Source organism: Pararge aegeria, chromosome 14 (assembly GCF_905163445.1).
Source record: "Pararge aegeria chromosome 14, ilParAegt1.1, whole genome shotgun sequence".
Classification (NCBI taxonomy): Eukaryota; Metazoa; Arthropoda; class Insecta; order Lepidoptera; family Nymphalidae; genus Pararge; species Pararge aegeria.
Window position 1 is genome coordinate 14,032,768 of NC_053193.1, and position 13,687 is coordinate 14,046,454.

The following is a 13,687-nucleotide window of genomic DNA, read 5'->3' on the forward strand; positions in this document are numbered from 1 at the left end:
CATCGCGACCGGCTTTACGGATCAATACTGCGTTATCAGCGTTTCACTCAGTGTGGGTGTTTACATGCGCGCCGCGTAGTACTCCCAACGCGTTTAAAAGGGTTTGACGCGACCGTGATAACATTAAAGCGCAATAACAGAGATGTGAACCATTATGCCGCTACCCGAGCTTATAAAACGTGCTTCGAGCTACTTCCTCGGCCTTGAATTCGATGACAATGAGGAACCGCCGGATTACGTGGACAATGAAATATTGTTCTGTAAGAATAACGTATGCGTCCATCCGCCGACGATCGCAAGACACGAGTTGGACATCGTACACCATCCGGGGTACTTGACGGTAACAACGAAAGTGTTTACAGACCAACACAACAACGCTAAACGACCAACGCTGTTCCTAAACTGGATACCGAACTCCACATTAAAAAAGTGTCCCTCTGCGGTTGAGACCAGCCCCAGCGATGAGCTCGTCTGTGGCATAAAACCTACGAACCCACAGGATATACCACGACAAAAATCTTTTCCGGAGAAGACGCGGAAATACGGAAACAACGAAAACGCATTTTCTGACTCCTCCGACACAACCAGTATTAATTCTAATTCAGATAAACAGAGTATTAAATCTAGTGATACGCGATACACTCAAAACGACACAACACAGGAATTGTCATCGAGTTCTAAACCAACAATAAAGTCAGCGGATTCCAGTAAAGACGATGTATTCGTGTCGTTGGACAAAGATGATTCCAAGGAACCAGTATACGAATATGACCGGCATGTTCGGTCACAATCAATGACGTCTGTTAACATAACAATCTCTAACCCAAATGTTGAGAACGTAGATTTGACGCCTGACTCTGTTTCTGGGAGCTGTATGAGGTCACTTTCGTTGAGTTCATGCGACGAGGGTAACCCAAATTGGATGAGCACGCCCGAATTCTTAGCATTAAAACACAATCTGGTGTTTCCAGACAGCGTCCACAGTTCGCCTGTGCCTCAAAGACGGCAGCCTTTAAAATGTCGAAGGTGAGTTACTGAGCATGTAATCAATTTGCATTTTTAATGTATCTTTTCCTTTTGTATTCAGATTCTTTAACTGTTGACATTTGAGTTATTTCGTTATGTAACTGGGTTTGCAGTATTTCATTATAGGCGCGGTAGTTGGATGAAATATTAATGATTAACTCCCTAGTATCGTAGTATGTGCTCGCCTTGTAAGAAAGCGGTCCAGAATTTGATTCTGAATCTGTTCTAAATTGACTGAGTTGTCTTCGACTTTATTTACGTCTAGGTATTTTTGGGTAGTGTTTTGTATAGGTTTTGATTTATTTGATGCCATTGGTCCAGCGAGTAAGCGGACCTACCAACGCCGATTTTTTACAGTTCTGGACATCGAAACTTTCAACGATTGCCGCACATTACAATTATTTATCACGATATATGTGACAGGAGGAATATAACATAGAATTAGGAAATTAACACTGAGAATGTTAAGGAAACATGTATGTAAAAGTAGGTCTATAGGTGAAGCAGCAACCTTCTAGTTTATCAAGTCTGTTATATTTGCATATGGTTCCTACATTATAAGTACCTACCTACCAAGGTTGCTTATAGTAATATAAGATATATACATATCAAATTGGAGTTAAAAGTAATGGAGGAACATAAAGTAATTTTTTTTAATATATTATATTTATTTCATCAAAGTATGTAGGTACCATTGCTATCTATGCACTTTTGCCATCTCAAAGGTTGTCATATAGGGGTCATTGATCCCATTACTCAAAACCCATCCCATTATAACGGGAATCAATAAAATCTTTGAAGGCGTTTTGGCTGCCCCGTCGTAGCTCATTCGCCAGGGATCAGCCATTGCGATGAGCGTTTCCGATTATCCCACAGGATCCATTTTTCATCACAGGTCCTAAAATTCGTCCTAAAATCCCCTAATTATTGTGTCGTTTGAGTAATGTATAACAGCTGTCGACGCGCGTTAGTCTAGGTACGCATCTTTAAAGCTTCAAGTGGATTAATAGTTTTATCAATAACACCACAGCCTGCAGCATAATAGGCTTCAATTCTTTATTATCAATTTTGGTCTCCGGCCGTCCACAGGGCATGATCTGCCGGTCCAAACTTCCAAAGCAAAAACGTTTGCACCAATAACGCATTGTGTTTGCTTTTGTGGATTAATGTTGTGTAATCCTTCGATTTCTGCAGCACTGCTGCCGTTGTGGAGCTCGTACTTGTTAATAACGCGATATTTCAAGTTTTTCATTTTGTAAACTGAGTGATGTAAAGAAAAAACAAAAAGAGGAAAAAACAAATGAATTCAGGTTTTCATAGAACAGAAGCAAGCTGTTTAAATTTGAAATTGGAATTCCTAACCAAAGAGGAGATATTTGAGATCAAAGTGGCCAGTACGACATAGCGCCAATACTATACGGTCTATATCAACAACCAGCAAACTCTTATGTACAACATCCTTTCGAACTTCCATACAGGCTTATGTCTATGTGAAATGGAGCTATCTAAGTGTTTAGTTAAGTTAAAAAGATTAGACTTATTTATCCTTCTCGATTTCTCAACATAAGTAGTACCTCATCATCATTTTCATATCAACCCATTACCAGCCCAATACAGGGCACGGGTCTCCTTCCACAATGAGAAGGGTTTAAGACTGTAGTCTACCACGCTTGCCCAGTGCAGATTGGTGGACACACACCTTTGAAGTTTGAGAATAATATGGAGAACTCTGAGGCATGCAGGTTTCCTCACGATTTTTTCCTTCACCGGTAAAGCAATTGACATTTAATTGGTTAAAACCTACACTTTAAAAAAATTAGAGATGCGTGCTGGGATGCGTTCGGGGCCCCCGAAAGTGAAGTTGAAGAGCAGGGCTGTCGCTTAAACTATTACCTACTAATTACACTATTAAATTATACAATATTAAATTATACATTATTTAACTATACCTTAAACTACCTCTAGTCTAGTCGTGAGCTAGAGGTCCTGACTTCGATCCCGGTTCAAGCCAATGGAAAGTATTGGGTTTTTCTTTTAAGGAATTCTTAGTACACACCCAGAGTTTGGAAGTTGACGGTAATTCACCCCCGTGCCCTGGAGAGCACGTTAAGCTGTCAGTCTTAAGCCTGATCTCTTTCTGGTCGTGTCGGAGCTGCCATTCCGGATTTTGGGAGTGAGGGAATAGAGAGTGTACTTGTATTTACGCACACACTATTGTGCACTATATTATCTTCCGTAAATATCTAAACTAAACTACACGAGAGATAATATAGTGCACAATAGTGTGTGCACTAATACATCGGACATCGGTCATATCTAAAGTTTGTCATGCTATCAGCATGTCCTAGGCAGGTAGTTGTTTTTTTTTATGTCTTATGGCTATAGCCGATTAAGCGTTTTACCTCCTTCCACAGGGGTGTGATCACGACTAATGCCAGGACACGTCGGTTTATTTTATTTTTATTTTTCTTTAAGTTAGCCCTCGAGTGCATTTTCACCTGGGGGTGAGTAATGATGCGGTATCTAAGATGGTAACAGGCTTACCTGTTAATTGTATGGTAGTTATATAAAAGCCATGCTTTCTAATCGGTTCCCACGCGACAATGTACCGTAACGCAAAATTGCTTTGCGGCACGTCTTTGTCAATGGGTGGTAAATAGACCAAGCCGAAGCCACACAACAGCCCAGACCAGAGAAAATTAAGAAATTTGAACCCGGGTCTCCGAAAAAACATAATTTAAGTGTAATTCTAAATTTAAGTGTAATTCAAACACAACTTAAAAAAGTTGTGTTTGTGTATCAAATTGTCATTCAAATATCGGATGCAGTTTTTTAAGAGGTCTAAAAATAACTGTTTTGTTTAGGTGTGGGAGTCTTAAATTCTTTTTAATTAATTAAATGTCCCATTAGAAAAAATAAAAAAAATATTTTACTTCTGTAAAAATATCCTTGATAATAAAACTATTTATTTAAATAAGAATTATTACTGCGATAAAAATGAAACCCACATTTGTTGCTACCGGCGATCTAATACAATTTTGGAACAAAAGCTGCTATGGTGACTTAGTAATGATAGATCCAATTTGCTCATGAACTTTTTTGTAGGTAATAATGAGTACTATTTGACGACCTCCTTGGCGCAACTGTCAGTGCTGTAAATTTAAGTGGAAGGAAATATTATTACATTATAGATTTTTTAAATTATTTACTGCTATATCAATAAAATAACATCTCGCCATCTGTGTAAAAATGTGTTAGTGCTGAAATCTCTGAAAACAAGCAACACCGATGCTAAAACATAGGCATACCATCTCGTGGACAAGTAAAAAAACATGTCTCTTTCTTTTAGAGCCAGTCGGGGGAATAACGCGCGTATAAAGGCACTATTAGCATAAAGAAATTATACACACAATATATGCGTGCGTAAAAGCATAGTTTTTATTTATATCTGTGGCCCAACCCCGGCCGCAACCCTAAGTTGTATATCATTAACCTTACATTCCTTCAGGGCCTGCCTCCCTCCGGTATGTCATTATTGCGGTCTGTCGACCTCCCACGCCGAGATATTTCGCTCACGTTATTTACGTAATGGCTACGTGATGGTTATTCTCTTTTAAATAACATTTATATTAACTTTAAATAAGTAATGCGTAGATATTTAATAAATACTTAATAATTATGCACTAAATAGTGTCGCAGGTGTGATACCTGGTAGGAGCAATTTTTTTTTTTTAATTACTTAATTTTATCAGCTCTGGTCTGGTAGGAGGCTACGGCCATGGCTCGTTACCACCTTACTCTCTAGTACCTACCGGTACGATGCCGTGTAGAAAAAAAAATAAGTGTTCCTAATATAGGCTTTGATCAATCCTAGGGTCCAGGGAAGGTTTTTTTTTTAATTTTTATAACTTGTTACGATTAGGCTACAAGATAAGCCATAAGCAAGCGGTCTACTTGCAGAACCGAGCAATGTTAATTTCTTTTAACAGATTTAAAAAAAAGCATGAAAATCTCAATTCGACTGTATTTTTTAAATGTTTGTTACTTACTTACCAGTGAACGAAATAACTATTCCTCCGCTGTTATTTCGTTTCGTAATTATTTCCGAACTCCATCGTTTATTAACCGATTTAGATTTTTTTATTTTATTTTTGATAGCCCTATCAGAATGGCCTCTATGAAATTCCATCAAATTCAATTCGGCTTTTATACTGCCCGCACACACGTCAATATTGTTGATGATATTCTGCATATTGTCAATTTTATTATATTGCCTGTGTCCGGGGTGGGCTTGAAGAATATTTTCAATAATATTGACTGTGTATAATAACAGCCTAAAATGTCGCGAAATTTCATCAAATTCAGTTCGGCTGTTAGACTGCCCGCACACAGGTCAATATTGTTGATGATATTATATTGCCTGTGTCCGGGGCGGTATCGAAGAATTTTTCAATAACATTGACTGTTTATAATAACAGCCTAAAATGACTCAGTAAATGAAATTGCGCATTTTTTTGTCTTATATTTTTTCAATTATCATTGCATACATAAAAAAATATTCTTGTTTTATGCATGATACAAGGTTCTCCGTGGATCTAAGTCAGATGCGTTCACTACGGCTATTCTTCAACGATGACAACTGCACGTGTGGCCAGCTGGTGGTCGCGTCGAGGGAGTCCCAGTACAAAATACTGCATTTCCACCACGGAGGACTGGATCATCTAGCTCAAGTGCTTCACAGATGGCATACCCTACTGCACAATATTAAACTCACTCCAGGTATTTCAAATTCAAATTTTCTTTATTCATGTAGGCCTATCACAGGCATTTATGAAGCGTTCATACATATTTGTTTACATAATTGTAAGGGGATGGTGGTTTTAATTTTTTTTTTGTTATCACCATCTTCCAGTAAATTTATATTAAGCTATGAAGCTAGAGCAATTCACACCCAAGCTTTTTTATCGTTTAAGTAATCCTTAATATTATAATAGGATTTTTCAGTAAACTTACGTTTTATATAAACTTTGAACTTATTGAGAGACATTTATTATTTACATACGCTTACGCTGTTTGTACGCTTAATAGATAGAGTGATTCAAGAGGAAGGTTTATGGTAGAGAAAAGCAAAGAAATTAAAAGATTACTAGATTGGTAAAATTAACGTACCTACTACGGAATTTTATTCAGATTATTCCCCCCAAACTACCTCACATTAGTATCTTTGGCATCAGACCGACGCCGGGGCGGGTTGCAAGTATTTCATAAACTATGACTATAAGTAAGTAGTAGTTTTGTTACGGAGCTTCTTCGGGGAAGAACTAGCCAAGCATCATTGCTGTGTTCCGGTCTAAAAGACGTGGTTGCCGTTGTCATTATAATGTGCGGCAGGGCAACAGGGCATCACTATTAGTACTATTTGGATGACGTATTCCTTGCAATAATTATGACCGTGGGGGCCCTAAACCTAATTAGAAACAGCTATATGAATGAAGGAACCTTCATCCCATTTCTAAGTTTATACCTATTTAAATGTCCCAACGAAATTACTTTGGCCTAGTATTCAAACTTTCGCAATTTCATAACTTCGCACTTCGCAGTTTTATAGAGTGCTTCTAAGTTGCTAGCCTCTAAAGGGATTTAAGTTAATTAGCTGAATAGCGCTGAATGGTTCTGAAGCCGTCAGAATGAGTTGGTTATTATATTAGAGTAAAGTACAAATTGGAAAAGCCTATTCATGTATGCTCAAAAGCAGGAAGATTTAATTGTACTCCGGGGTCGGAGCGAAACGTGCGTGGAAAGTACATTGCCGAAGATCTGTTTGGTGTGGAGTATAAAGATTGATGAAATTATAAATTGCACTGTACAGATTCTCCTGCTTCGGGTATACCAAAAAAAGCTTAATTTTCATTGCCTATCATGGAATTCTGCAAAGTACCTAATTCCTGCCAGCTTCTATTCAAAAATAGCACCTAGGTGTTTAAATCGCTTAGTTTAATAATAATTTGTTACTGTGTAAGTCAAGAATAATTTTTAAACACAGAAGTTTTTAATAAAGGCTTTTCAGGTTCAGATGAGCCTAATCTACCTTATCGCCACTTCATGGTGTGCCGACCTGAGGTACAAAAGTCGGAGCAACATCCAGAAGAAGGGAAGCCACCAAAAATTACCCCCGAACTTTTCTACGGCAAAATGATGAACGCGAAAGGCATTATTGAAGATGATTTATTCCTAAGGAAATGCGTCTTTTTCGGAGGTCTCGATAAAGAGTTGAGGAGGGAGGTTTGGCCGTTTTTACTACATTGCTATCCATACAATTCCACGTATGACGAAAGAGAGATCATACTTAAGATAAGAACAAGAGAGTATGATGAAGTGAAGAGGAGACGGTTAGAGAAGATGACTCCAGAACAGCACGCGTTATTCTGGAAGAATGTTCAGAGTGTTATCGAGAAAGATGTAGTTAGAACTGATAGAGGCAACCCGTTCTTTGCCGGCGACAACAATTATAATGTTGAGATCATGAAGAATATTTTATTGAATTATGCAGTCTACAATCCAGCATTAGGGTAAGTTAAATTAAAGTTGGAGTTAGCTCACTTAACTCAACATTGGCATATTGTTCAAGCATTAAAGCACTCTAAAGAATTTGTAAATTTCCTAGTGTGTTAGTTTTTGGAGGATTTTCTTTTCTCATTTAGTGCCTTTGACTGGCACTACTTAATAGCTTAATTCTTATAGCTCTGTTTTAATCCTAAATTAGTGGCTTTGTAGCGTACTTGTGAACGCATATCATACGAGTCTGTTATTGGATAGATGACTTCTTTGCTCGCCTATATGAAACCTTTAACTTTTGGTTGTAGACACAATAGTCCTTTGATCATGGATCAGAGGACTTCTACTACGTCTACTTGTACAATATCGAACGATAACTACGCTTGCTAACAGAATTTTGTCAGTACCGTGGGTCTAAGTTTTTAGTATGAAAAACTGGAAGTTCTCCATACTGTCCGTGAAAAGGCGTGTCTACAAATCCCAAGAAAATATGGCCGGTGTGGACCCGATGGACCCTTTTCAATTCGATGGACGACTTTTGCCTTATAGTAATGGGTTGATAACGATGACAAATTAAAGACGAAACCTGTGTTCAGCAGTAGAATATTTAGTACTAATCATGACGCTAATCCATAAAGTCTGATATTACTTTTATTTTTGTAGGTATACGCAAGGCATGAGTGACCTCCTCGCTCCAGTTCTCTGCGAAATTAAATGTGAAGCGGAGGCTTTTTGGTGCTTCGTTGGTCTCATGCAAAGAGCGATCTTTGTATGCACGCCTACAGACAACGACATGGATAATAACTTGGTAAGTATCGTGATTAAATAAGTTGTTATTTTTTATTGTAATAATTGATGGAACAAGCAGATGGGCCTCCTAATGGTAAGTGGAAAACCATGATGTATTAACAGAGCAAAACTCTGCGGCAGAAATAAGCATGGCGATAGTACTTTCAAGGACGAGTTCTGTCATACCGGCTGTTCTGTCAAAAGTCTTCTGCTACCAAATGATTTAGGTATATATTTAGTTACGTAGACTCGTTATCTCCATCGGCTTCTGGAGGCCATTTTGTCGATTTTGTCGTTACCGGTTTCTAGTTACTCTAGATTTTTTTCCATGCTATCATCCCCTCGCCGCGTTAATGTTTTTAGAAAAATCAGTTGCGAATAAAAATACGTTACAAACGTACGGTCTGGCCTGGTGGGAGGATTTGGCCGTGGCTAGTTACCAGCCTACCGACAAAGAGGTTTAGCGATGTAGTGTTCCGGTGTGATGTCGCATAGAAACCGATTAGGGGTATGACTGCCTTACTCTAACAGTATAGCCCGCTAGCATCTTAGACTATCCCCACTTTGTCTTACCACCAGGTGAGATTGCAGTCAAACGGATAACTTGTAGTGGAATAAAAAAAAACGTCCCTTAACCACAAATCCTCGCTCGTAACCGGGCAAGGCTCTGTGGCCTCGATAGCCAGATTGATGCGGGCTCAGTTCCCATTAATTCTCCTAGTTTGTAAACTCATATCTCGATAAAACTAAATAGCAGGAATCGCTTAAATTTTAGCGATACCGATCACTTTTCTCGTTTTTATTGCGTATAAATACTGGTTAAAAGTTGTAATAGCATCGCTTGTCTAGTTGTTGGCATATTTGACTGCGTTTAACGAGTTCCTGGGATCTAATTTGAGTCGGACCAAATAAACTATAAGATATGGATTTCACTGTTAAAAATTATCAGTAGACGCACGCAGAATTTGTTCTGTATTTTTAGAGTATATGACGTTCATCTCTATACCTCGGACCTTCCCGCCCCGTTATTATTATCTACTTACCTTATGGTTTTTGCCAACCTATATTGCAGCAACGAGGACTACTTTATCATCCTTGATGAAGTTTTCTGTGTGGAACCATAAAGCTAACTAAGACAATGCGGCTCATTAAATTCCGCAAACCGCAGTGCTTTTATTTTCACTAAGTTGCTCTTTTCATTACTTTCATTCTAATTATATCTCTTAAGGCAACCGTAGTGGGTATACAATGATTCCCACAGTACTGAATAGCGGTCTTAATTAAAGCATATCTTTTTTTTTTATTTCACTACCCTTGACTGCAACTGTCTAAGAAAGTAGCGGGCTAACCTGTTAGGTAGTATAAATACTAGTCTACAAATTGTAGGTACTTCTATTACCTAACAAAATGCAATGGAATGCAATGGAATTTGCACTTCTACTCGTTAGAACAAATACATATTATAGAAAGAAAACCAATAACTAGACTTTTCGACAAGTTGGAGTCTCGGGTTCGATCCTTGCAGGGGCAATTTGGGAAGTTATAATTTCAGAATTTTCTCTAGTCTGGTCTGCTGGCTTCGGCAGTTATCACCGACTAGGACGTTCGGCTAATAGATTTAGCGTTCCGATACGATGTCATGTAGAAACCGATTAGGAGTACGTATGCTGGAAAATGTTTGTGTGATGAATATGAATGTTTGTGTAAAACCCAGACACTTTTTTTTATAAATATTTATGTGGCTTTGAATTTCACTTTCATAGTTTTCTCTACTTCTCTGAAAGGATAATGAAAGGGTGTTTAATTTATTTACTAAAACTGAGCGTTCCTTTCTTAATACCAGGTTTTTTGTGCAAGCCCTTTGTTTTTTTATTAAAGTTTGAGTTTTTTTAATACATATGTATATTATAAGTATTTATGTGTATTATTAATAAAAATATTCACAGTCCTTTAAATACCCATAACACAAGCTACGCTTACTTTGGGGCTAGATGGCGATGTGTGTATTGTCGTAGTATATTTATTTATTTATAAAAAGTTTAACCAAATAAGAATCTCCCGTTTCAGAGTTACTTGCGTGAACTGATAAGAATAATGCTGCCACATTTCTACAAGCATTTGGAGAAACATGTAGACGCTATGGAACTTCTCTTCTGCCATAGATGGATACTATTGTAAGTATACGCTTCAAATTTTTTAGTAAGATTTTAATTGCACGCCTCATAAGCGAAGCGTTGAGGTGGGTATTACTGTCAGTTTACGCACACCGAGTGATTATCCAACTTAAAATGTCACTTTTTTATTCTTTATTGCTTTTATAAGTGAATATATAGACAAATGTTGAGAAAAAACACTATTTTTAACACTCATGATATTTTTAAATCTCTATTTATTAATTAAAAAATTGTTTAAAAAAGTTCTGTCTTGGACGTCCGTGTGTCTGTATGTGCGGATCCCGTATCTTGCGGTCACGATAACTCGAGCGAAATACTTCACTTATCGTGTTGGTTTTTTTTGTAGGCTTCAGTATTTTGAGGAATAGAAGCTTATTACTTTCACGGTATAATTAGATGTAGTTTAATTATTATTTACAAATAATCTCAATTTTATTGTAATGAATGAGAGGCGTGCACTTTTGGATTTTCCAATTATTTTATTGTTCCTATAAATACAAGAACATATTTAAATTTATAGATATGTCACTGTTTCTATGCCGTGGTCTTTTATTAGATCCTCGTGACAGCTAATAGGTGATTCGTCAGTATTACCCTCTACCAGTTCTGGGTTATGAGATTTCCTGTAGCTCTAGTCCCAATAGTTATAATCACTCCAACTGCAACGAAAGCAGCGTCTAAGCTTTAATTGCTTTTCTATCAGAGAGATGGCGTATATTTTCTGGCGTGACGGCAGTTATTTGGGAATCGGGGCCCTCTAAAGGGACTCAAACTATAAACCCCTCACGCTTGCTTTGCTAGACGACCCGGGTTCCCATTGTAATCTTCCCAGTCGAACCTGACTAAGATTTTCATTTTCATTCATTTCATTTATTCAGAATATTGGTAAGGGTACAGAATTGACACAATAAACATGGTGCCACGATAACTGTTGCAGTAGTATAAACTGTGTCGCAAGATGGAAGTTATGTTGGACTCGGGGTTCTCTAAGGGGTCTCAAAACCATAAAAACATGCAAAAAAAAAATATACAAAATTCATTTATTTCAAGTAGGCCTAATATAAGCACTTTTGAACTCTAGCACTCTAGCACTCTACCACCGGTTCGGAAGGCAGATTCTACCGAGAAGGAGCCGGCAAGAAACTCAGCAGTTGCTCTTTTCCAACATCAACAATTTACATTTTACATTTTAAGTTTTAACATTTATTTTTCTATCTTGTGAGAGATGAAAGTGGAGAGCTGCATGCCTGAGAGTTCTCCTGCTCCATAACGTTCCCTAAGGCATGTGGAGCCTACCAATTCGCAAGTGGACGACCCAAAACCTTCTACATTCTGAAAGGAGACCCGTGCCCTGTAGTTGGCTGGTATTGGGTTGATCATCATGATGATGATGATATTATTTGTTGGAACTAGGTGTTTCAAACGCGAGTTCACCGAAGCGGTGGCTCTACGTATGTGGGAGGCATGCTGGGCTAACTACCAGACCGACTACTTCCATTTGTTCCTCTGCCTCGCGATCATTGCCGTGTATGCTGATGACGTCATTGCACAGGATCTCAACACTGACGAAATGTTGCTGCACTTCAGTTCGTTAGGTAAGCTTTTTCCTTTTGCTGGTCAAATGTCATTTGATGGTAAGTAATGATGCAGCCACAGAATTAAGAACATACATAAAACCGTGTACACGACTAATATTAAAGCATCAAAAACCACTCGTCTTTAGCACATGTTTCTTGAACAAGCTGTTAGTTGTCACTAGACGGCCGATTGGCGCAGTTTGTAGCGATCCTGCTTTCTGTGAGTGGCGTGCATAGAGGGTATGCACACAGGATATGCAGATGATATAAAATGAAGAAAACCCTAGTACGAGCTATAAAAAACTCAATTATAGGCATTGCAAGAGTTATAAAAAGCGTACCCTTAAGTATTTATAACTCGTACTTGAGATTTTCCTCATTTTATATCAGCTGCATACCCTGTGCATATCCTCTATGCACGCCACAGCTTTCTGAGTCCAAGGCCGTGGTTTCGATTCCTACAACTGGAAAATGTTTGTGTGATGAACATGAAAGTTTTTCAGTGTCTGGGTGTTTATCTGCATATTATAACTATTTAATAAAAATAAAAAATAAAAATAAACCTGAAGCCTTCTTTTAAGAATAGTATTACTACCCCTGTGTTACAATTAAAATAAACATAACAAAAAACACGGAAATGAAGGTAAGTAAACAAACAAAACAAGAGATACAATGATATACAAAAGGACAGACATGTTATAAAGAAATTTGGATGATAATAAAAAAAATAACAACCTATAATATACAAAATAAGTATGCATGTTTCTGTGTATGTTTGTGTGTGCGTGATCAAAGTTTGTGTAAGACAGAATTTTCACAAATTCTGTCTTACACAAACTATTTATGTATATTATTATAGTTTAAAGAGATATTGGCCTCTAGCATTTGCATTCATCCATCAATTGTCTTTTTTGCAGCGATGTATATGGACGGACGGCTCATCCTTCGCAAAGCCCGTGGTCTAATCTATCAGTTCAGACAGTTGGTCCGTATTCCTTGTACATTGGTTGGGATGTGCCAAAGATGCGGTCCCGGTATATGGGACTCCACCCACCGGCCGAGCGTGGAATGTACGGGCTCACATGACTTCTGCCAATATGCTGTACAGTAAATATGACGGAATACATATCGACGAATACGGTTTATTGAATCTTGCTACCAGAAGGTTTGCTTTTAAAATGCCTATTCTTCAGCCTTTGTTACGAAATCTATTATATGTGATTTGATTTTAAACCTAAGTTTCCTAAATTACTGGTCTGATTTAAATATGTCTTTGTTCAAAATACGATTAATTTTAATCATTAGAACTCCTAGTCATTTTATTTGTATATTTTAATTCGATCTCAACGAAAGTATGCTTCCTTTATTTATTGAATTATTATTTTAAAATTTGATTTAATTAATAATATTTATTTAACAGCTTGATGTCAATTTAAATTTAATGTAGGTAAATAATTAAACTAACTTATATTTTGCGAAAATATACGGTAGGTATCTACTTGTTAACCTAAATACCTGACATATTTTAATCTTTTTGAACAAAATAAATCACTTTATACATGTGAC

General features: G+C 37.5%; 1 protein-coding gene across 2 annotated transcripts; it reads left to right on the forward strand.

The window, feature by feature from the left end:
• The first annotated feature begins 27 nt into the window (after positions 1-27).
• Positions 28-13,468, forward strand: LOC120629619 (TBC1 domain family member 16). 2 transcript variants are annotated; one of them, XM_039898609.1, is made up of 7 exons: positions 28-1,026; positions 5,609-5,805; positions 7,085-7,595; positions 8,245-8,389; positions 10,438-10,544; positions 11,958-12,139; positions 13,039-13,468. In XM_039898609.1, exons 1-7 carry the CDS (start codon positions 155-157, stop codon positions 13,230-13,232), a joined length of 2,208 nt encoding a protein of 735 aa, XP_039754543.1. In that variant the 5' UTR covers positions 28-154; the 3' UTR covers positions 13,233-13,468. The 2 variants fall into 2 exon arrangements, with proteins under 2 accessions (XP_039754543.1, XP_039754542.1); XM_039898608.1 differs by having other exon boundaries at positions 143-1,026; positions 7,094-7,595.
• Positions 13,469-13,687: the final 219 nt, after the last annotated feature.